The 24,086-nt window shown below is 41.0% G+C and overlaps 3 protein-coding genes across 6 annotated transcripts; 2 read left to right on the top strand and 1 right to left on the bottom strand.

Moving 5' to 3' along the window:
* Positions 1-105: 105 nt before the first annotated feature.
* LOC125000381 (angiopoietin-related protein 5-like) lies at positions 106-4,191 on the top strand. 2 transcript variants are annotated; one of them, XM_047575913.1, is made up of 7 exons: positions 106-280; positions 401-475; positions 641-659; positions 763-854; positions 2,797-2,914; positions 3,067-3,252; positions 3,579-4,191. In XM_047575913.1, exons 2-7 carry the CDS (start codon positions 407-409, stop codon positions 3,875-3,877), a joined length of 783 nt encoding a protein of 260 aa, XP_047431869.1. In that variant the 5' UTR covers positions 106-280; positions 401-406; the 3' UTR covers positions 3,878-4,191. The 2 variants fall into 2 exon arrangements, with proteins under 2 accessions (XP_047431869.1, XP_047431868.1); XM_047575912.1 differs by lacking the exon at positions 106-280 and having other exon boundaries at positions 395-475.
* A 5,311-nt stretch (positions 4,192-9,502) lies between these two features.
* Positions 9,503-13,283, top strand: LOC125000380 (angiopoietin-related protein 5-like). 2 transcript variants are annotated; one of them, XM_047575911.1, is made up of 7 exons: positions 9,503-9,676; positions 9,797-9,871; positions 10,038-10,065; positions 10,181-10,272; positions 11,868-11,985; positions 12,138-12,323; positions 12,676-13,283. In XM_047575911.1, exons 2-7 carry the CDS (start codon positions 9,803-9,805, stop codon positions 12,972-12,974), a joined length of 792 nt encoding a protein of 263 aa, XP_047431867.1. In that variant the 5' UTR covers positions 9,503-9,676; positions 9,797-9,802; the 3' UTR covers positions 12,975-13,283. The 2 variants fall into 2 exon arrangements, with proteins under 2 accessions (XP_047431867.1, XP_047431866.1); XM_047575910.1 differs by lacking the exon at positions 9,503-9,676 and having other exon boundaries at positions 9,791-9,871.
* LOC125000379 (NXPE family member 3-like) lies at positions 13,093-22,438 on the bottom strand. Of its 2 annotated transcripts, none has more exons than XM_047575907.1 (7): positions 22,255-22,438; positions 19,572-19,732; positions 18,445-18,888; positions 16,517-16,812; positions 15,623-15,693; positions 14,838-15,044; positions 13,093-14,754 (listed from the first exon to the last, which is right to left on the bottom strand). In XM_047575907.1, the coding sequence occupies exons 2-7, from the start codon at positions 19,680-19,682 to the stop codon at positions 14,204-14,206; spliced, it is 1,680 nt and encodes a 559-aa protein (XP_047431863.1). In that variant the 5' UTR covers positions 19,683-19,732; positions 22,255-22,438; the 3' UTR covers positions 13,093-14,203. The 2 variants fall into 2 exon arrangements, with proteins under 2 accessions (XP_047431863.1, XP_047431864.1); XM_047575908.1 differs by lacking the exon at positions 22,255-22,438 and adding an exon at positions 20,196-20,230.
* Positions 22,439-24,086: the final 1,648 nt, after the last annotated feature.

The raw sequence follows: 24,086 nt of genomic DNA, 5'->3' as shown, positions 1-24,086 counted from the left end.
TGTTTGACCTGGCCTTGGAATGTTGTTTACCCTCAGAGGTGCAACCAGATGGAAAAAGTCCTATAAATGCTTCTCTGCAGCAACTCCCTTGCAGTCGGGAAAGTTATATTACTCGCTTAGTGAAAACAGAGCACGATTTTTTAACGTAATACACAATTTGTATCCCGCCCAGTCAGACCAGGAAGTGACAGTGTTTAGCTTGACTATAAAGGAGGCGCGGTAACTGAGCCAGAGAGAAAAGGTGCTGCTCCTCTTGGATACAAGGTTCATCTGAACGCAGGTACGTGTTTGGAGATTAACAACCTACCCTTTAGTCGTGTAGCGGTGAATATGTACTTCTTTTGTTTGCAAGTTTCTTTTAAAAGTCAAGCTGTGAACTTCATGTCACTGTTTCATGCAGGTCAAAATGAAGAGCATGGTTGGATATTGTGGGTTCGTGTTGTCACTTCTCTTGATCTGCACAGGACAAGCTCAGGTAAAAACAAGCATCGCACAAACCTTCTACCCGTTCTTTCTGTTATGTATTTCAGACAAGAACAATTTAAGTTGCCTTACTGCGCAGCAATGTCTGTGTTTAATTAGATTAGAAATAATTACACAAGATCAAGTTTTACTTAAAAACTTTTTTGTTGTTTTGCAGGAAGCGGTTTCTCCTCAAGGTATGGACCTTTTTTTTTAGAGAGATTAATATTATTACATTGCAAGATGCTGTGTTGGTCATTTTTCTCTTCTGTTTTTTTTTTCTTCTTGTGTCAAACGCAGGAACAGACTGCTCACAGATTAAGACTCTCAACCCTGGAGCACCTAGTGGGGTTTATTCCATTCAGCCAGTTGGAGTCAAGATTACGTTCAAGGTGAGAACTGCCTGAAGTTAAAACAATTACTGCTTGTACCTGGTGGATTGCTCGTGTTGAACACATCATCCAAAGCTCAGACATGTGCTGTAGCGGTGTGTTTAATGGTATAGCGGTATGCAGTGAAAACAAACAGGGAGGTACGGGAATGCTTGTTGGGCATGTTGGGTGTGGTATGACTTCACATTACAATGCTAATAGGTCTGGCAGACACGTTAAATGAGCTGGGAGCTATGAGATAAGTTAGTGATTACAGGTACTAAACCAGTTTGTATACATGGGTTGAGCATGCAGAATATACTAAAATGGACTCCAAGGTTTTGATCTATAGCTACATGTTATAATAAAGAATGTGTCACTATTAGTATCCATTCAATAAAATGCAGTGTACATCGGTAAATGTGGCAGAAGTTTTGACTCATTTCCTTTACTTCAGAAAAGGAACACCAAAGCAGGCTTCACAGTTCTAAATAAACACTTTTGCCGCCTTCAAATGGAACTTGGGAACTTGTGGTTACAACATGGATTGTGTGCATGAAATGGTGACGTCAGTTAGCTGGCTGGAGTTGCACCGTCGGGAACCCATTATGCTCCGACAGGGATTTGCCGGGCCAATCCAATTGTTCCGGTTAATTGTCACCTGAGCAATGAAGTGAATTTGTTTACAGAAAAACACCTGTAATCTGAGACATGAGCTGTATGGACTCCACCACGCATCTGTTGTAAAACAGATAACAAATAACAAATGAAATAACTCAACCAGCCAGTTAACAAAGCTTAAGGGATTTGTTGAGAATGCCCTGATTGGTTGTAATTATCCAGTTGCATGCAGAAGTATTTTTTCTCTGTATTTGTTGAAATACATCCCACATTGAAATTCAAATGGAGTGTTACCGGACTTGTATTCAGCGAAGTTAGTCTGGTGTAGCCAGACTAGCTTGTTCCGGTATGACCAGTAGCTTATAGCACTCCTTTGAACCCTTAATTCTGTCTTTAAATTGTTTCCATCGTTGCTTAAAGGTGACGCTATTAGCATCTAGAAGGCAACAATTCAGCAACGTAGTGTTGCTGAAGCCACAAAGGCAGCTACTAACGAAATGATAAGGCAGTTTGGGAATATCAACATTTTCGTCAGACTTAGACTTAGGCACTTATTAAATATGATCAGGTTCAGCCCTTGACTCATTCAGAGCATCATTTCACACAGAGTACCACCTGTAAATTTAAGCTTCTTGTACTCAGTAAGCCGCACCCCTATTGCTGCTGAGCCACCACAAAGCTGCATATTACATGCTGACTCCGTCAGGTTCCCCACAATTGGCCAAGAGCCTATTCAGTCCCCAACTGGAATCCAGCAGCACGCTGCAACATTATACGTCAGATATATGTATGTTTATAGCCCTGAGTACCCCGCCTCTCGCCTGATTACAGCTGGGATAGCCTCCAGCAACCAACGCAACCCTAGTGAGGATACGTACTAGAAGATGAGATGAAATGTTTGTGTAGCTTAGTGCAGACAAACACAGATTTTCATTGTCACAATTTTGCCACTTTATTTTTCATTTCGGAAAGGCTACTAAAAAGCATCATACTCCGAAAATCACATCAGATTATACTGTATGTTAGGCCACAACGGGAAAGGACTACACTGGAGCAGACACAATACACTCTGTGTTTGGTTTGACAAGATAAGTTATTACAAAGTACCACAAAGTACTACTTGGCATAGGCCAACAGTTACTAAGATGAGGTCATTGAGAATGTCAGTGACCTCATAGTGCAACGTTAAAATGCTTGCCTGTTCTGTTCTGTGACTTTAAGTCAAGGGCGCTACTGAAATTAACCGCGTTGTGATGGAAAATATGGACTTTATAATAAAAGATTTTATTTTTGTCATCTGGTTTTCTTAACATACTGAATGTTTACTGGACTTCCTGCTAAGGTGTACTGTGAGATGCTTCCAGATGGAGGATGGACCGTGTTTCAGAAACGCAGCGGACCCACTGTCTCATTCAATAGAAAATGGGCAGCGTATAAAAATGGATTTGGAACCCTGACACGTGAGTAAATAACCTGTTAACTGCTGCGTGTGTTAAGGATTATGCCTGTGTAGTTCTAAAAGACCTTTGGTGAATACAAAATAGGGCAATGCTAACATCACAGTTTTGTTTATTGAGGAAGCCTTTTCTTTGCGTTCTGCTGATTCCCTCAGAGGACCACTGGCTTGGTCTGAAGAAGGTTTTCTTACTCACCAAGAACAAGTCTAAGAAGTGGACCTTGAGAGTGGACCTGTGGGACCACGAGGGTGGCAGTGCTTACGCTGAGTACAAGAACTTTAGACTGGGGAATGAGAAATCAGCTTTCAGATTGAACGTGGGGAAATACAGCGGAAATGCAGGTACTGAAGCATCTTTAAAATGCTGTTACCTCCTCAGATATCATCTGTCCTATGAACTGTATATGGATTGTATTTAAGCTTAAATGCCTTTTATTTAAGTAAATGCTAGTTCTGAATGTACCCTTAAGGCATTTGTAGAAAATTCTCTGACTGGTTGTAACTATCCAATTGCATTTCTCTGTTTTGCTTGAATTACACCCCAGACTCGTATTCTGATGAGTTAGTCTGGTGTAGCCAGACTAACTTGTTCTGGTGTGACCAGTGGCTTAGTGAATTCCTTTGAACTCTGAATTCTGTCTTTAAATTGTGTCCATCTCTGCTCAAAGGTGACGCTATCCGCGGTAAGTATAAAGGCATTGACCAGAACGGCTACGGCTTCAGCACCATCGACCGTGACAACGACGGCTGCTCCCCATGCATCTTCGGGGACATTGCTGAAAACAATTGCGCTTTATCGAAGGGCGGCGGTTGGTGGTACAGCAAGTGCGGCTCTGCCAGTCTAAACGGAGATTGGCATCCTACTGGTAACCACATCGGTTGGGCTTCAGGCCTCCACTGGCTCACCTGGAAACCTCCTGCACCTTACTCGGCCAAGGCCTCCAGAATGATGATCAAATCTGAGTGAGAGGTGCCTACACTGGTCACCCTGATTATTCCGCACCTGAATGATATGTCTGACTTTGGAGAAGGTTTATTCTTTTAAAACATGTTATCGCCTCAGTAAAAGAGAGTTGAGATGAAGATGCAAAACATGAAGGCTACTTCATCATATATTTCTGTGTCACTTTGCTTAGGACTTTGCTGGATTCAGATATATCAAAGTTTACATATAGTAGTGCAACGTTTGTAGTATGGTTTCTAACATCTTACCACAAACAGCTTTCAAAATTCTTCACCTGAGCATATGAAACATATTCATTAAAAGATTTTTTGCAGAAACCTATTTTGTTGATTTTTTATTATTATTATCCCAGATGCAGTATGTGTGTTTAACACTTGCATCTGCATTCCCTAACCCTGCACCCTAACTTTAATCTAGTCCCAATCTATTCCTACATCAATGGTCGAAAACTAAAACTGTTCTCTCAAAGACAGTTGTACAAGTACACATGTAATCACACACAAGATGGCCGCAGCTATCCCCAGCAGGATGCAACTTGACAAACACACACACAAACAGTTTAGGAACACAAGAAAAACATGAAGAATAGCACAAGAACCCGGTCTCCAAATTCACTAGATCCCAAACTGATCAAGTATCTGTGGGATGATCCACAGAGGCCCCTCCCCTCAACGTCAAATTTGCTTTTACAGTCCACACACAGAATATATAAGCACATTTAACATTCAGTACATGTAACACCCAGCACAAATCATAATATCACAAAGGCACATAGTCACTGCAAGTAATTCTAAAATTGCAGTTCTGCCAGCTAGATGAAAACAGTCTTTTGTGCATTAACCACCCCAGCAGCTTGCATCAGAAATACATGTTTTAGTTAAATGGAATGCTGTCTGAGCTCAGTAAGCTTCAATCGGCTGAAGCGCAGTAATGCAGGCTACAGCAGCTTTGGATTTAAAAACGTGTGCAAAGGGTGGAGTTAAGACTTATGAGTAGAGATCAAAAATGGTGCAGACAAACATTCATGTAGACAAATGAATAGACCTAGTTCCTTTGGTAGGACCATCTTTCAGTGAATATGTTGGGTAAATGTTTTTTTATTGACATTTATTTATCATCTGTTAATGATCTCGTGTCAGTGTTGGTTGGTGTTGCAGTATCAGATGTCATTATGTCACGGCTAAATTTAGTGACTCCTTTTTAAGTGTGAAGGACTTTAAGTTTCCTGCTCTGGGCCATAAGTCAAGACCAGAAAGACTCAAAAATTGCTTTGCTGTCCAATGAATGACTTCTTAGTCTATTGTAATAAGAACAACGTTGACTGGCTTACTATGGGTTGCATGAAACATCATTGCAACATGACCTCCTCTTAAACTGCTTCTGTATCGTTAGTGAACTCGTGCATCTCCTGGAATGTGTCAAGCTTGGTCATTTGGTAGCAGTCATGGGTAATACCCAAACCTAGCATACCTTTAGTGCAATTCAGGGCATATATAGGACAAGAGATCATCAGTCATGTTCTTGATAATGGGAGGTTGTGGATGGAGGCTGTGTGGCAGGTGGTGGGCCAATCCCATCTCCCAAGCATTCACTAGATGAACATTCAATCCTTGGAACACGACTCTGAGCACCTTGTCACATTGCAACGAGTACCAGTCGCTGTTGGTCAGCATCTCGTAGAGCGTCAAAGCTTTGGGGTTTGTAGCCCTGATCACCACCAGCGTGCCTGGAGCCCTGGCCAGCAGCCACATCACTGCCCCACGGATGCTCTGCAGCCGCCGGATATAGATTTCTACAGGGAAAGTGCTGAAGTGTGACCAGATGCCAATAACTATGACAGTGTTGGGGCCTCCAGGTATACCATCCAGTTCATTGGCGATATAACGCAGCTCGCTGGTTGGGACGTTGGCAAAACGAATAGGAGGACCATGACACCGGTACGTCACCATAATGTTTTTTGCATAGTCCAGGGCCAAGAAAGGACCAGCTTGCTTCTGGCTGTGCAGGTCAAACTGCTTTAGATCTGAAAGTGTTAGAAATGAAACAGCTTAGGTTGAAGAGGGAAGAAAATCAAACTAGGGCCACAAATCTCTGAGGGCCAGCTACCTGGCAGTGCTTCAGTGAGGTGCTCAAACCACTGCCTGATGGTGGAGTCTCCATACAGGTGGACAGCCCTTCCCTCCAGACACTGACTGATGGCTGACGACGTGTTGAAGTGGTGAACTGTGGTGCCACCTAGTGCTCGCCACACATGCTGGTAGTAGTAGCCAGAGGGCCCAGACTTGACTTTGAGGCTCTTCACTTCAGGTTGATCTGGGAAGAATGAAAAGTTAAGACAGGCTTTGGTTCTTAATTTCTGGACATCTGTGAAAAGACCAAAATGGTGCGTTCTCTCAAATCTGTGCCAAGTCAATATATGAATAATGAACACAGCTGCATTTACACAAATGTCTACTGACCAAGCTGTCAAATTGCAAATGAACATAGACTTTTTACTGCCAGTCTTTTATTATTTCACATTTTCCATTTGTATTATACAGAGAGAGGTTGGTTAAACTGTGTCATTTCATCCATTTTCCATCCAGCACCACAAACTACATTGTCTGTGATGATCATACAGTTGAATTTTCACTTATCTGATGCATCTTTGCCATAAATTGAATATTAGAACAGTCATGAAGGGGAGATTTAGTGCAGGACTGCTAGGTTAGAATGCATTTTCACAAGTGTACCCAATGATATTTTAAGCAAGTGTAAATTGATAGCTCTTTAGATCCTCACTCCCTATCAAGAAATGTACTACTAACAAACACCGAGTTCTTCTAACAGTCTGTAGCACATTCAGCTTATATTTCATTAGTATTAGTAACTAGAAGTTAAAAAAGCATAAACATGTGTAAGTAACAGTTTGTAAAGCAGAAAAATTAATAAGTGAGCATCTTCAGGGAAAAGAAAAAAAAAGAAAGAAAATCACTAACAGTGATTCAGACTGAATATTCTGATTTATATCCCAAGTTTGGTTTATACTACAGGGATTTTGATATCTTACCAAAAGGGAAACTTCACAATTGTTTGTACCTTTAATCTGCACATACTGAAAGATTTAAAAAATTATGTCGCATCACGCACTGTACAAGCTATTATTAAGATCACAGTGCCAGAAGAAGCAACACACTACATCATGTGAGCTCGTGTGAACTCAATAAAAAGGAGACTGTAAAAGTAAATAAACGAACCATGTAAAAGTAAACCATATAAAATACAAATGAGATAACTACAAATCCAATGTGATAAAATAGAGATAATAGGAATTAAAATCATGAAAAGGCTTGATTAAAAAGGTGAGTCTCGGGCCTCTTTTTAAAAGTATCAACAGTCTCTGCGGCCCTGAGGTTCTCTGGGAGGCTGTTTCACAATCGGGGGCCATAATAACTGAATGCCACCTCCCCATGTGTCCTAGATCTAACTTGTGGTATAGTTAAAAGGCCAGTGCCAGAGGACCTCAGGGGTCGTGAGGGTTGATACGGTAAGAGTAAGTCAGACAAATAAGAAGGCCCAAGACCGTTAAGACATATAAAAACTACTAAAAGAACCTTAAAATCGATCCTGAAACGCACGGGGAGCCAATGCAGCGATTTTAAAACTGGTGTAATGTGCTCTCGCCCTCTGGTCCTCGTCAGCACACGAGCAACTGAATTTTGTAAAAGTTGTAAATTGTAAGTGTTCTTTTTAGGAAGACCAGAGAGCAGAGCATTACAATAACCCAGGCGACAGGAGGTAAAAGCATGCATAAGCAGCTCCGTGCTAGCCCGAGAGAGAAATGAGCGGACTCTGGCTATATTCTTGAGATGGTAAAAACCTATCTTTGTAATATTTTTGATATGCAGAATAAAACTAAGCTCAGACTCAAAAATCACGCCCAGAGTTTTTACAGATTGTGAAATCTTAAAATCCTGTAGTTTTGGTAAAAGTTTCTCTCTCTGGCATTCAGGACCAATGACTAAAACCTCTGTTTTGTCCTGGTTGAGCTGCAGGAAGTTCTCTGCCATCCATGACTTAATATCTAAAATACAGTTTAAAAGGGCATCAATAGGCCCTGTGTCATCAGGAGACACGGCGATGTACAGCTGTGTATCATTAGCATAACTATGAAAGTTTATTACGTGTCTCCTGATGACGCCCCCCATGGGAAGCATATATAAGTTAAAGAAGGTTGGGCCAAGAATTGACCCCTGGGGAACCCCACACTCAATCCCATGTGTTACTGAGGAACAGGTATCCAAACTTACAAAGAAGCTTCTATCAGAGAGGTATGAGATTATGAGATGAACCAGTTAAGAACAGTGCCAGAGAGGCCGACCAGGTGCCTCAGTCTGTTAATTAAAATATGATGGTGTACTGTATCGAAGGCGTTGGTTAGATCCAGCAGAACCAAGACTGTGAGTTTATAGTTATCTAAAGTGCACCTGATGTCATTTAAGATCTTTAAAGGGCTGTCTCTGTACTGTGGTTCATCCTAAAACCAGACTGATGCTTATCTAAGACGTTGTTCCTACTCAAGAAATCATTTACTTGAATAAAAACAATTTTTTCTATAATTTTTCTTAAAAATGGCAAGTTGGATACTGGCCAATAGTTGTTAAAATTATTTGGGTCCAAATTGCTCTTCTTCAGAAGGGGCCTCACCACCGCCACCTAAAAGGAGGCGGGGAAGACACCTGTCTGAAGAGAGCAATTCACCATATATGGCAGCTGTTCCTCAAAGAATCCATAAAATGTTTTAAAAAACGGTGTGGGAATTGGGTTTTAAAGGCAGGTTGTGGGCTTTACTTGGGAGAAAACTCGACCAAGTGTCCTCGCATCAACCAGGGCAAAACTCTCCAGTGTTTCCTCGCGTAAAATCAATGATCCAGGTGCGTCAATGGTTACAATCTGTTGAGGTAAAAGACTCGACCTAATGTCATTGATTTTACCTCTGAAGTGGTCTGCAAAGTCCTCACAAAGGGTGTCACTAGGTATTTTGGATGATCTGTTAAAATTTGTGTTGGTTATGCGGTCTATTGTGGAGAAGAGGAATTTGGGGTTGTTTTTGTGTTCTGTGATTAGTTCATGGAAGTGGGAAATTCTGGCCTGTTTGACTGAGTTATTGTAAGTTTTGAGGAGTTCCTGTAATATTTCATAATGAACTGTAGAAAAAAAAGCTTTCAGTTTCATCATTCATCATTAATAATAGAATCACAGGATGCTGGTAAAATCTCTGCGGGAGTGCTCTATAAAACCGGGATAAAATTTGCAGCCACTTCAAGAGTAGGGTAGTGTTTCCTTGCTGTTATATATTATTGTTTTCATGTTTATTTTATTTTTTATTTCACCTTCATTTTATCTCACTGTAAAGTGACCTTGAGGTTCTAAAGGGCGCTTATAAATAAAATGTATTATTGTTGTTATTATTCTTAAAGTACCATGAATGTATCATCAAACCACAAGGATTTTAAACAGGATTTTAAACACAGCTTTTCTTGTTTGACCTGGCCTTGGAATGCTGTTTACCCTCGGAGCGGCAAACAGATTGAAAGTCCTATAAATACTTCTCTACAGCGACTCCCTTGCAGTCAGGAAAGTTATATTACTCGCTTAGTGAAAACAGAGCACGTTTTTTTAGTGTAATACACAATGTGTATCCCGCCCAGTCAGTCCATACAGGAAGTGACAGTGTTTAGTTTGACTATAAAAGAGGCCCGGTAACTGAGCCAGAGAGAAAAGGTGCTGCTCCTCTTGGATACAAGGTTCATCTGAACGCAGGTACATGTTTGGAGATTAACAACCTACACTTTAGTGTTGTATCAGTGAATATGTACTTCTTTTGTTTGCAAGTTTCTTTTAAAAGTCAAGCTGTGAACTTCATGTCACTGTTTCATGCAGGTCAAAATGAAGAGCGTGGTTGGATATTGTGGGTTCGTCTTGTCACTTCTCTTGATCTGCACAGGACAAGCTCAGGTAAAAACAAGCATCGCACAAACCTTCTACCCGTTCTTTCTATTATGTATTTCAGACAAGAACAATTTAAGTTCCCTTACTGCGCGGCAATGTCTGTTTTTAATTTGATTAGAAATATTTATGCAAGATCAAGTTTTACTTAAAAACTTTTTTGTTGTTTTGCCAGAAACTGCAGAAAGTGGTTTCTCCTCAAGGTATGGACCTTTTTTTTTTAGAGAGAGATTAATATTATTACATTGAAAGATGCTGTGTTGGTCATTTTTCTCTTCTGTTTTTTTTTTAATTTTTTTATTCTCGTGTCAAACGCAGGAACAGACTGCTCACAGATTAAGACTCTCAACCCAGAAGCACCTAGTGGGGTTTATTCCATTCAGCCAGCTGGAGTCAAGATTACGTTCAAGGTGAGAACTGCCTGAAGTTTAAACAATTACTGCTTGTACCTGGTGGTTTGCTGGTGTTGAACACATCATCCACGTCGCATCTGTGGCAAAACAGATAACAAACAACAAATGAAATAACTCAACCAGCCAGTTAAAAGAACTTAAGGCATTTGTTGAGAATGCCCTGATTGGTTGTAATTATCCAGTTGCATGCAGAGGTATTTTTGCTCTGTATTTGTTGAAATACATCCTACATTGAAATTCAAATGGAGTGTTACCAGACTCGTATTCTGCGAAGTTAGTCTGGTGTAGCCAGACTAGCTTGTTCCGGTATGACCAGTAGCTTATAGCACTCCTTTGAACCCTAAATTCTGTCTTTAAATTGTTTCCATCGTTGCTCAAAGGTGACGCTATTAGCATGTAGAAGGCAACAATTCAGCAACGTAGTGTTGCTGAAGCCACAAAGGCAGCTACTAACGAAATGATAAGGCAGTTTGGGAATATCAACATTTTGTCAGATTTAGGCTTAGGCACTTATTAAATATGATCAGAGTTAGGGTAAGGGGACAGGGAATGAAATGTGCTAGTGGAAGTTCCTTTTAAACATAGACAGACTTGTGTCTTTGTTTGTTAAACGTGTTGTGTTTATGCAAAAAAGAAAATGCCTGTTATATTGTCATTGGTCTGTCTTCACATGACAAGAAGTGTTTGGTACACATGTTGGAGATGTCACTTTTTTAAAGAGCAGAGAAGGTCCATAATCAGCAGACCACACAAGGTCATTCGTATTTGTGGTGGTTGAATGCTGTACTTTGTTGCTGAATAATTCTGTTCTTCAACTGAATTGCTTTTAATAATAGCATCATTTCACACAGAGTACCACCTGTAAATTTAAGCTTCTTGTACTCAGTAAGCCCCGCCCCTATTGCTGCTGAGCCACTACAAAGCCGCATATTACACGCTGACTCCGTCAGGTTCCCCACAATTGGCCAAGAGCCTATTCAGTCCCCAACTGGAATCCAGCAGCACGCTGCAATATTATACGTCAGATATATGTATGTTTATAGCCCTGAGTACCCAGCCTCTCGCCTGATTACAGCTGGGATAGCCTCCAGCAACCAACGCAACCCTAGTGAGGATAAGTACTAGAAGATGAGATGAAATGTTTGTGTAGCTTAGTGCAGACAAACACAGATTTTCATTGTCACAATTTTGCCACTTTATTTTTCATTTCGGAAAGGCTACTAAAAAGCATCATACTCCAAAAATCACATCAGATTATACTGTATGTTAGGCCACAACGGGAAAGGACTACACTGGAGCACTATCAGACACAATACACTCTGTGTTTGGTTTGACGAGATAAGTTATTACAAAGTACCACAAAGTACTACTTGGCATAGGCCAACAGTTACTAAGATGAGGTCATTGAGAATGTCAGTGACCTCATAGTGCAAAGTTAAAATGCTTGCCTGTTCTGTTCTGTGACTTTAAGTCAAGAGTGCAACTGAAATTAATCGCGTTGTGGTGGAAAATATGGATTTTATGATAAAAGATTTTATTTTTGTCATCTGGTTTTCTTAACATACTGAATGTTTACTGAACTTCCTGCTCAGGTGTACTGTGAGATGCTTCCAGATGGAGGATGGACCGTGTTTCAGAAACGCAGCGGACCCACTGTCTCATTCAACAGAAAATGGGCAGAGTATAAAAATGGATTTGGAACCCTGACACGTGAGTAAATAACCTGTTAACTGCTGCGTGTGTTAAGGATTATGCCTGTGTAGTTCTAAAAGACCTTTGGTTAATACAAAATAGGGCAATGCTAACATCACAGTTTTGTTTATTGAGGAAGCCTTTTCTTTGCGTTCTGCTGATTCCCTCAGAGGACCACTGGCTTGGTCTGAAGAAGGTTTTCTTACTCACCAAGAACAAGTCTAAGAAGTGGACCTTGAGAGTGGACCTGTGGGACCACGAGGGTGGCAGTGCTTACGCTGAGTACAAGAGCTTTAGACTGGGGAATGAGAAATCAGCTTTCAGATTGAACGTTGGGACATATAGCGGAAATGCAGGTACTGAAGCATCTTTAAAATGCTGTTACCTCCTCAGATATCATCTGTCCTATGAACTGTATATGGATTGTATTTAAGCTTAAATGCCTTTTATTTAAGTAAATGCTAGTACTGAATGTGCCCTTAAGGCATTTGTAGAAAATTCTCTGACTGGTTGTAACTATCCAATTGCATTTCTCTGTTTTGGTTGAATTACACCCCACATTGAAATTCAAATGGAGTGTTACCAGACTCGTATTCTGATGAGTTAGTCTGGTGTAGCCAGACTAACTTGTTCTGGTGTGACCAGTGCTTAGTGAATTCCTTTGAACTCTGAATTCTGTCTTTAAATTGTGTCCATCTCTGCTCAAAGGTGACGCTATCCGTGGTGCGTATGAAGGCATTGACCAGAACGGCTATGGCTTCAGCACCATCGACCGTGACAACGACGGCTGCTCCCCATGCATCTTCGGGGACATTGCTGAAAACAAGTGTGCTTTTTCGGAGGGCGGCGGTTGGTGGTACAGCAAGTGCGGCTCTGCCAGTCTAAACGGAGAATGGCATCCTACTGGTGACCACATCGGTTGGGCTTCAGGCCTCCACTGGCTCACCTGGAAACCTCCTGCACCTTACTCGGCCAAGGCCTCCAGAATGATGATCAAATCTGAGTGAGAGGTGCCTACACTGGTCACCCTGATTATTCCGCACCTGAATGATATGTCTGACTTTGGAAAAGGTTTAATCTTTTAAAATATGTTATCGCCTCAGTAAAAGAGAGTTGAGATGAAGATGCAAAACATGAAGGCTACTTCATCATATATTTCTGTGTCACTTTGCTAAGGACTTTGCTGGATTCAGATATATCAAAGTTTACATATAGTAGTGCAACGTTTGTAGTATGGTTTCTAACATCTTACCACAAACAGCTTTCAAAATTCTTTACCTGAGCATATGAAACATATTCATTAAAAGATTTTTTGCGGAAACCTATTTTGTTGATTTTTTATTATTATCCCAGATGCAGTATGTGTATTTAACACTTGCATCTGCATTCCCTAACCCTGCACCCTAACTTTAATCTAGTCCCAATCTATTCCTACATCAATGGTCGAAAACTAAAACTGTTCTCTCAAAGACAGTTGTACAAGTACACATGTAAGCACACACAAGATGGCAGCAGCTATCTCCAGCAGGATGCAACCTGACAAACACACACACACAAAAGGTTTAGGAACACAAGAAAAACATGAAGAATAGCACAAGGACCCGGTCTCCAAATTCACTAGGTCCCAAACTGATCAAGTATCTGTGGGATGATCCACAGAGGCCCCTCCCCTCAACGTCAAATTTGCTTTTACAGTCCATACACAGGACATATAAGCACATATAACATTCAGTACATGTAACACCCAGCACAAATCACAATATCACAAAGACACATAGTCACTGCAAGTAATTCTAAAATTGCAGTTCTGCCAGCTAGATGAAAGCAGTCTCTTGTGCATTAATCACCCCAGCAGCTCATCTGTTAATGATCTTGTGTCAGTTTTGGTTTGTTGTCATATCAGATGTCATCATGTCACGGCTGTTTAAATTTTGATCTGAATTTATGGAATTTAGTGACTCCTTTTAAGTGTGAAGGACTTTAAGTTTCCTGCTCTGGGCCATAAGTCAAGATCAGAAAGACTCAAAAATTGCTTTGCTGCCCAATGAATGACTTCTTAGTCTATTGTAATAAGAACAACGTTGACTGGCTTACTATGGGTTGCATGAAACATCATTGCAACATGACCTCCTCTTAACCTGCTTCTGTATCGTTAGTGAACTCGTGCATCTCCTGGAATGTGTCAAGCTTGGTCATTTGGTAGCAGTAATGGTTAATACCTAAACCTAGCATACCTTTAGTACAATTCAGGGCATATATAGGACAAGAGAACATCAATCATGTTCTTGATAATGGGAGGTTGTGGATGGAGACTGTGTGGCAGGTGGTGGGCCAATCCCATCTCCCAGGCATCCACCAGATGAACATTCAATCCTTCGAACACGACTCTGAGCACCTTGTCACGTTGCAACGAGTACCAGTCGCTGTTGGTCAGCGTCTCGTAGAGCGTCAAAGCTTTGGGGTTTGCAGCCCTGATCACCACCAGCGTGCCTGGAGCCCTGGCCAGCAGCCGCATCACTGCCCCACGGATCCTCTGCAGCCGCCGGATATAGATTTCTACAGGGAAAGTGCTGAAGTGTGACCAGATTCCAATAACTATGACAGTGTTGGGGCCTCCAGGTATACCATCCAGTTCATTGGCGATATAACGCAGCTCGCTGGTTGGGACGCTGGCAAAACGAATAGGAGGACCATGACAGCGGTACGTCACCATAATGTTTTTTGCATAGTCCAGGGCCAAGAAAGGACCAGCTTGGTCCTGGCTGTGCAGGTCAAACTGCTTTAGATCTGAAAGTGTTAGAAATGAAACAGATAAGGTTGAATATGGAAGAAAATCAAACTAGGGCCACAAATCTCTGAGGGCCAGCTACCTGGTAGTGCTTCAATGAGGTGCTCAAACCACTGCCTGATGGTGGAGTCTCCATACAGGTGGACAGCCCTTCCCTCCAGACACTGACTGATGGCTGACGACGTGTTGAAATGGTGAACTGTGGTGCCACCTAGTGCTCGCCACACATGCTGGTAGTAGTAGCCAGAGGGCCCAGACTTGACTTTGAGGCTCTTCACTTCAGGTTGATCTGGGAAGAATGAAAAGTTAAGACAGGCTTTGGTTCTTAATTTCTGGACATCTATGAAAAGACCAAAATGGTGCGTTCTCTCAAATCTGTGCCAAGTCAATATATGAATAATGAACACAGCTGCATTTACACAAATGTCTGCCGACCAAGCTGTCAAATTGCAAATGAACATAGACTTTTTACTGCCAGTCTTTTATTATTTCACATTTTCCATTTGTATTATACAGAGAGAGGTTGGTTAAACTGTGTCATTTCATCCATTTTCCATCCAGCACCACAAACTACATCGTCTGTAATGATCATACAGTTGAATTATCACTTATCTGATGCATTTTTGCCATAAATTGAATATTAGAACAGTCATGAAGGGGAGATTTAGTGCAGGACTGCTAGGTTAGAATGCATTTTCACAAGTGTACCCAATGATTTTTTAAGCAAGTGTAAATTGATAGCTCTTTAGATCCTCACTCCCTATCAAGAAATGTACTACTAACAAACACCGAGTTCTTCTAACAGTCTGTAGCACATTCAGCTTATATTTCACTAGTATTAGTTAATTAGTTAAAACTGGGCTTTACCTTTGTTTTTTTGGAACACAGTGACATTGGCAGGTCCTGAAGCTCGAATGGAGACTTTCATGTTGACACCACTGAAGCAAAGCACACACAATAAAGTCACACTCCGCAGCTTTAACCAAAATTGTGAAGCACTATAAGGTTCCAACTAGAAGTTAAAAAAAGCATAAACATGTGTAAGTAACAGTTTGTAAAGTAGAAAAAAATAATAAGTGAGCATCTTCTGGGAAAAGAAAAAAAAGAAAGAAAATCACTAACAGTGATTCAGACTGAATATTCGGAGAAATATCCCAAGTTTGGTTCATACTACAGGGATTTCGAAATTTTACCAAAAGGGAAACTTCACAATTGTTTGTTCCTTTAATCTACACATACCGAAAGATTTAAAAATAATGTTGCATCACACACTGTACAAGCTATTATTAAGATCACAGTGCCAGAAGAAACAACACACTACATCATGGGAGCTCACGTGATCTCAATAAAAAGGAGACTGTGGTTAACAACTTGGTCTAAAATAAGAAACTGTCGGCAGTGAGAAGACGATAAAGCACAAGACTGAACAAGCCCGTGTGATCAATTCTTCAGAGAGATTTTAACTGTCAGTTTTAATATCTGTCAGTAATAGGATACTGGTACATGTTAGCCTCAGTGCCCAGGATAACCATCAACTCTGTCCTTCTCTCTCCCCTTGTAGACTTGTCTTTTTTGCAGAATACTGATGCAGTATACATGCAGTATACAAATGTAAAAACCCTCAGAACATAATCTGGACCAAACACTGGCGTCAAGGTCCCAGACCTGCATTCTCCTCTGACTGTCAGGTGAATCTTGGATGACTAAGCCCAAAACTCCTGCTAGACATTTTAACATACTGTATCCAGGGATAATACTCACTCTTGAAAGAGCATCTCCTCGTTGGTCTTTAGGTTTTGATTGAAATTTCCTTTGGAGTGGTCAATTCTGTCATCGCAGCTGAGCTTCTTTGGCTTGTAGCAGAACCATGGATCACCGGTGTGGAGGTTGGTGTAGTTGCACAGTGGCTGCTGGGTTGGACGCAGACATACGTTACAGGTGGCAGTTTCAGTTACCAGGCTTGAGCGGAACAGGCTTTCGAAGTTAATTCTGTCGGGCTGTTCAGCGGTTAGCCTGCGCAGCACCGTGACTGCCTCGCTGGGGTGAACCAGTGTCACCTGATAGGACAGAGATACAAAGATCAGTTTGCATCATTTAGCATCTGTCTTATAAATAAAGTCCAGCTAATGCATTTGCCATCTTCAGTAGTTTAATATGCAGTTTCGTTGATTGTTAGCTACCAACAGGATAATAGGCTATCCCTAATCCCATTACCACCGCCACCCTCCTAACCCTAACTCTACATTTAGCCTGAAATAGGGTGCTGTAGCCTTACTCTAGATCATAGACCCGTAGAGGTACTGCAGGGGGGTTGCACAATCTTTGGTCAATTAGACATTTTTATGTTTTTTAAAAATTTCCCCCACAAATTCAAATTTCTTTAAATACACATTAACATGAATTGGGCCACAATTGGCCAAGAGCCTATTCAGGTGAAATCCCAGATGCACGCTTCAGTATTACGCCACACTATTATTGCACATGTTTGAAATAAAAAAATAAATTTAAATGTGCATGCATGTGCATGTGAATGTGCCTATTATTTGAATAGCTTAACAATGAATATAAAATAATAATAATGTAAATTCATAAATAACACGTGGACAAATTTAATATTGAACATATGTAGTAGGTAGGGTGTCCCTACTTAATTTCTCCATCAGTTTGGGGGTCCTTGGTCTGAAAAACGTTGAAGACTGATGCTCTAGATATAGTGGCAGTGTAAGGATTCACCATGATCCCTGTTTATAGATGTAGATGTTTCTTTAAGAGTTTGGGGTTTGCCTTCGCAAGTTAGCAGGGTTAGGAAATTTGTAGTCAGAAACGCAAATAAAGAAAAGAGGGCACATGTCCACAGTATTTACAACAGTATTTACAATAGCACGTTTCTCATTTCAGCTCAAATCTTCAAAAGCAAATTTTCAGCCAACTCATTAAGCTAATTTTAAAGCTGGAGGAGAGCTTGACTATAGCTGCTGAATCTGATAGCACCATGGTTTGTATAGTAAGTCACTGCAAATGGAGCCAAGGAGCATGTCTGAATTAAAAGTAAATCTACTAACTGTCACGACCCGTTGGCCATGAGCTGGCTACTTTGTATGTGTGTGTGAGGGCTGCTGGTGGGCGTGGTTTGGGCAACTCCAGACTACACACCTGCTACTCATCTCACCTGCACTCCGGTTCCTTGTCACCTAATCAACTCCCCTATAAAGACCAGTCCGACCTTCCAGTCCCCGCCAGATCGTTGCATCAGCTCGTATGAGACACGCCAGAAAACCTGAATTTAACTTCAACAAGTAAACCTGCCTCTAACTCGCTTTTTCCCTGTCTTTACACCAGACCTTCACACCCTCTGCCTGAAACTAGATCCGCCTGCCAGCAAGCCCAGACCGAGACCCCTGGAGCTCCGATCCATGCGCTCGCCTAGACTCTTCAGCAACTCACGCCACGACTCATTTCTGTGTTTTCAAATAAAACTCACTGAAAATCACTTTAACTCCTGGTCTGCGTTTGAGTCCTGTCACCAGTCCTGACACTAACAATGTCATTGGAAACTACATATGTATTGTGCAAAAAAAATTAAAGCTGATATAAATGGTGACAGTTACTTAGTGAGAAGCATATGTATGGCTTAGCAACCACACAGTTGGAAGATCTAGGGTCAAGTTTTATAAGATAAGTGTCCTCACCTCAACTTGTGCATGTCCTTCCCAGAGTAAAGAGAATACAGCGGAATAGCAGCCGTTGAGATGATCAACCACTTGGCCTGCCACACCTGCACCGAGAGCGGCGTTGTGCAGCCGGGCAAACAAGACGTCCCCTCCAGACTTCTTGGGGCGACCCTGGTAATCATACATTTTGATCGTAACCTCAAGCGAATCCCCTACGTGCCACTGTCCCCCAGCACTCCTTGGGAGAATAGTGAAGCTGCTGTGGACTGGATCGCTGGTAACTTCTAGGGACAGAGGAGATGGCAAAGGGGGAGTTTCAGGCCAAGCGATGGACTCTAGTATTAGGTCTTCCTCGAGAGCCTCCTTAGGGGACAGAGGTTGGAAAGTGCAGAAGCCATGTTGCATGTAGGGGTCGGACGAAAATGTTGGGATGATGAAGGAGGACTTCACTTTTTTCTTAAACTGGCAGAAGGTAAAGAAATGAGAAAAACGTATTAAAAGTACAAAATAAATTGTGTGTTGGGAACTGAAGGAATCGTTGGTTCAAGCTGCAGCAATAGATTTGTGGGCTGTTGGGAGTTTGGCTTCTCCATGCTTCAAAAACACAGGGACTTGGGATCAGTCTGCTTTGCAGAAGGGTGTAAAAATGGTACTGAGATACTGTACTGAGATGTTATTGGTCTAGAAATTTAGGTTTATGCCTAATGTTGACAGGAAAGAGGAAGACATTCACGTAGAATCTGAATCATTGACAGTGGGCTCTCTACAAACTCCACAAATGGAGCAAATCCAATTCCATTAATCCTCATTGACGTCCTCTGCTGAGTCTTTACAGATCAGTTAATTTTCAGAAAATTAGGAATACAATAAGCTACACGAGCTACTGTTACACACACGTTTATGCAATATTGACCAAACTTTAAAAAGCGTCACAATACAAATTGTGGGAGGGAATTAGGGAAGGTTTCTAAATGAATTATACAATTTGCTCATTGTGCATGGCTTTAGGTCAAAGGTGGACAACTGACTATAACAATTATTTGCAGTTTTTACCAAACATAAAAGACTTATTTGTCAAAGCAGTAGTACCCGGCAGTTTTATATATATATAACATTTTCAAACACACACACACACACAGACCCACCAGCATGTCCATGTTCCACAGCACGAAGACTGAGACGGACACAGCCAAAAAGAGGAAGATGCCGCTGTACTTCCGAAGGCAAGTGCTGACCTCCTGTCTTCTGACCTTCATGATAGGTGATCAGTCCTCATCTCTGGCTGTGGCGTAGTAGAGTGACCTAGCTGGATTTATTAAAAAAAAAACAAAAAAAACAACAAAGGTAACTGAAAGTAATACATGCAAAACCTCTTCTGTTCAAACGAACAGTTTGAAGTACAGATTGTGGCATCTGAGAAATTTCTCTGAATGAGCAAACATTAACCAAGGCCATTTGACATGGTCAAAACGACCTTATGTAAATATTTGAATACATGTGGACACCGTGCTCGTTATGGTCTCTCTTTCAAAAATGTCTCAAGAGACCCATGACATAAAAAAGGATGTCAGACCACAGCTGGAGGTTCAAACATTGTGTGTTTTTATGTAAACTTAAAGAGAGCAGGGGTAAAAAAGTCAAACTCAAAGAACTAAAAAGGATTGCAGGTGCCGACCAGATAGAACAAAAAAGGAAGTTGGAACAGGGCCAGCCCACATAGGGGCCGTAGGACCCCGACCGCATTCATCAAGATCAAGTTAAATGACAACCTGGCCTCTGGCGTTGTCGCGGGCATACACCAGGTAAGGATGGAGAGAGAGCCAGCCGACGCCCCTCTCTCCTCCTTATATAGTCTCCTCCTCCTACCTGAGCACTAATCGCACTCAGGTGTTCAGCATCCGCGATCACATCGTCTGTGAAGGAGGTCCTGGCGCATTATTCTTTGATTTCGGTTTCTCATGTGATTAACAAACACCAATGGATTATGATCCGTGTAAACAGTAGCAGGTTGACTGGAAGAATCGACATAAACCTCAAAGTGCTTTAAAGCCAAAACACGTGCAAGAAAATAGGTTGCCGAGTGCTCAATCCCATCAGCACCAGCCTGAATCATGGGCATCTACAGCAAGATCAAAGGGCTGGTTACACACTGGCCGACCGGGTTGTGATCTTGGGGTCCTACGGCCCTGTTCTAACATTCTCTTTTGTTCTATCTGGCCTGCATCTTAAGTCCTTATTTTTATCCTTGGTGCAGCCAGCACTGGAGTGTCTGTAAATGTCGTCTTAATTCCTTCAAATGTTATTGAGATACATTTGCACATAAGCCTGCTGCAAGGGATGTACGATACCACTATCGTAATACCAAGGTTAATATCCCGATATCGATAATTTTAGACGTCTACTTGTGTGTATGAAAATTATGACTTTCATAATGCGTACACCTCTTTGTGAGAATTAAACAAGCTGCCAAATATCAGACTTCTCCTTAATCAAAGTAATTAAAGAAAATCTGAGCAAATCACATTAAAAAAAAAAAACTCTCCAACAAAATGAAAATAAGAACAGTTGCTCTGACTTTAATGTAATTCTTTTTGGACCAGACAGAGTGGTCTTCAGGTTAGAACTTGAACTTTCACAACAAAGGTCACATTCTACATTCTCTATCATTTCCCATTTATATTTTATGACCGATGACATGATATTGCAGGAAAGAATCAGGCGTCACTAACACTGAAATATCCTTTGCACCTTGTGTCAGCCAGTACTCCTTTAAAAGATCAAGCTTTGATACATAGTTTGCACTGCCGACATGGTCAACGCAATCATCAACACGAGGCAGAGGAAAACCATTGTGTTTCGTGACGTCATTGATTTTACAGAAGTTCATACAAAAATCAGAACTGTCAGACTTAACAGAAAGGAGACATGAGGACCTCCATGCACTGGAACTTGGCTCCGTAGTTCCGTTCTCCAACATGTAATCGACTTGTTGCTGTAAGTGAGCACGTTTATCAGGATTTACTCTGTAAACATGTTAAAACATGGAGTACCAACATCAATATCGTGCTCAAGCACATGGGTTGGAGTCAGCGCATCATAAAACACTCAAGTAGACCTTGTTTAACAGACCACATCCTCGCACTAGTCCCCAATTAAATAGTTTGGGCAGCATTTCTGAATTTTTAAGGCGGACAGAAAGTGACAGAGAAACAACGTCATCAAGCGCAATCACCGGACAGTTCCTTTGTGCAGAGCCGCACGAAACAGTGCTCTACAGTCTACAAAGTTACCACACATCATCACACAGACCATACAACAAGGGTGCTTCTGGGAACTGTTCAGACGTATTTCAGCCACCAGGTTGAGTTTGCACATATAAAGGTTATTTTCATCTGGATGAAAATGAACAGGAGTTATGACATGGCATGGAGAAAAAGCAAGGAAAGGTTCTGAGAAACTTCTAAGCAAAAAAATAAAGACACGTCAAGATTGGGTTCAGCTAAGACAGTAATGACTTTATATTACAGGAAACTTATTGAACTGTGAAGTTTTTATTTTAAATATATCAATCATATCTGTATCACATCTTTAATCTACTTCTGTACTTAAATGTATGGTGTGGCATAGTGACCTAAAGCAGTGCATCATATTTACAAAAGTGACCAAGTGTATGTTTACATCAATATAGTAACAAGAACAAACTACAATATTTCTCAACACAGAAAATACAGTGCAATATACATAAAATAATAATTCTCATTACTCAAAAGTAATTATACATATTATCGGTTTTAATATTTATTTTCTCATTTATATAATGTGTCTTACCTCGCCAGAGATTAATTTGGTCTCAGTGACACACTCTGATGAAATCTCAGCGTTATCCTGCAGTCGACTGTGTTGCAGTGAAGTTTGTTCTCTTTGCTTAACTTGCAGGCAATCAATACGAGGACTGTGGCAACGTTTACCATCACAGATAACAGCGGCTCGTGACCACTCATGTGCCGTTATGTATGGCCCAGTATCGTGACGTTGCTCTACAGAACAGCCGTAATGAAAAGAGCTTTATGTATTCAGTATGGAGGTTATACAGCGCCAAAATTAAAACCACAAAAAACAAAAGAAATCAAGAGAAATCCCATATATTCTGTTACGTCTAATGGACATGTACTTTCTCACATAAATTGGAAAAAAAAACAAACAATGTGGATACGTTTTAATGCCTGGTTTTAGCATGTTGCATTTACATTTTCAAGGATCCACATTTAACTTTTTATTTTATTTTAGGATGTTCACTTTTAATTTGTTCAAATCACTTCATGAATTTAATATACATTTATGGAGTGGTCTTTTTTTCCTCTCCATTTTAGACTGTGACGTGAATTTAAACCGTTTCAGCAGATCACATGAGGCTGGCAGTCAGACAAGAAGGTTATGGAAAACCTGAAGCTAAGTTCAACTGGTTCAATGGTTCTACAGTGATTTGACTTGGTAACAACTGACGTTATTCATATGCTAATTTCTTCTTGCTAGTTCACATTGGTTATATGTAAGGATGTATTTGATTATGTGTAAAAGCTTCTGTGCCAGACAAAACTTACTTTACCAAATATTGGCCCATGATCAGCTAACAATGCTACTCCTGAGGACAAGTTTCTTTTCAAACTCAGCTTACTGTACATGCTTCCTCATGCTTCTCCTACTTTTTCCTTGTAATTTAAAGGTTTTAAAGTGATTTTCCTTTGGTAGCAGATGACTTTATGTGCACTCCTTTTGCAATTTAAGACATGTATCTAAAAAAGTGCCTTCACCGTCCTCTAATAATAAATTATATTCCATCACCACTGATATTGATAATAAAGGAGGAGGCGAAGAAAGGTTTTGTACTGTGTTTGACCTGTACCTGTATAGCACTAGTCGGCTAGCTACATTTGATAGTAGAAATTTATGTCAATAAATTATCGCTCTGGTCTTTCAGTGTGTTTAATCCAGCATCGGCAGAATCTGCAAAATGAGTTCACAAAACAGACTCACTTTAAACCCCCTGTCTGCTGAAGTCCCCCTTACATAGATAACTGGATGAAGATGTATTGACCTCAAAGCAGTAAAACATCAATGTATAACGTGTAATATAAATGCCAATGGCCACTAACTCCTAACCTCTGGTAATGTTTCAAACAAGAAACGAGTGACAGGCCTAATGTTTGAATCAGGATTTAAACACAGAAAAACACACTCCAGTGAGATGAATATCTGAGACGGTGGTGTATATAAATTACTTCTAATGGTCCTCATAGAATGGGAGAGTAAAAAGGTCATCCCGAGGATCCTGTAAGTATTCTAAGTGTATCAAATCCAGCTGTAGTTGTAGCAGTTAGGTTTCCTGTGCCACTTTTGTGGTCAGGTCCTGGGACCTTGTGTTTCTTCCCTACCTCCTCTGTGGTCCCCATCTCGGCCGATTTATTTCAGTCTCCTTTAGGTATTTCTGGCTTGGCATCAGTCATGAAATGATCTCTTAGATGGATATTTTGCGTGCATTTTGTTATCATGCTCATGTCAAATCTCATTGGGAAAGCATCCTCAATTCTTAGGTTATCCACCGGTTATCCACTGCATCCCTGGACGGGCCATTGTCAGCATTGTTTGTTTTATCAGGTTCA

Source organism: Mugil cephalus, chromosome 22 (assembly GCF_022458985.1).
Source record: "Mugil cephalus isolate CIBA_MC_2020 chromosome 22, CIBA_Mcephalus_1.1, whole genome shotgun sequence".
Lineage (NCBI taxonomy): Eukaryota > Metazoa > Chordata > Actinopteri > Mugiliformes > Mugilidae > Mugil > Mugil cephalus.
This window is presented reverse-complemented; position numbering and strand designations above follow the sequence as displayed.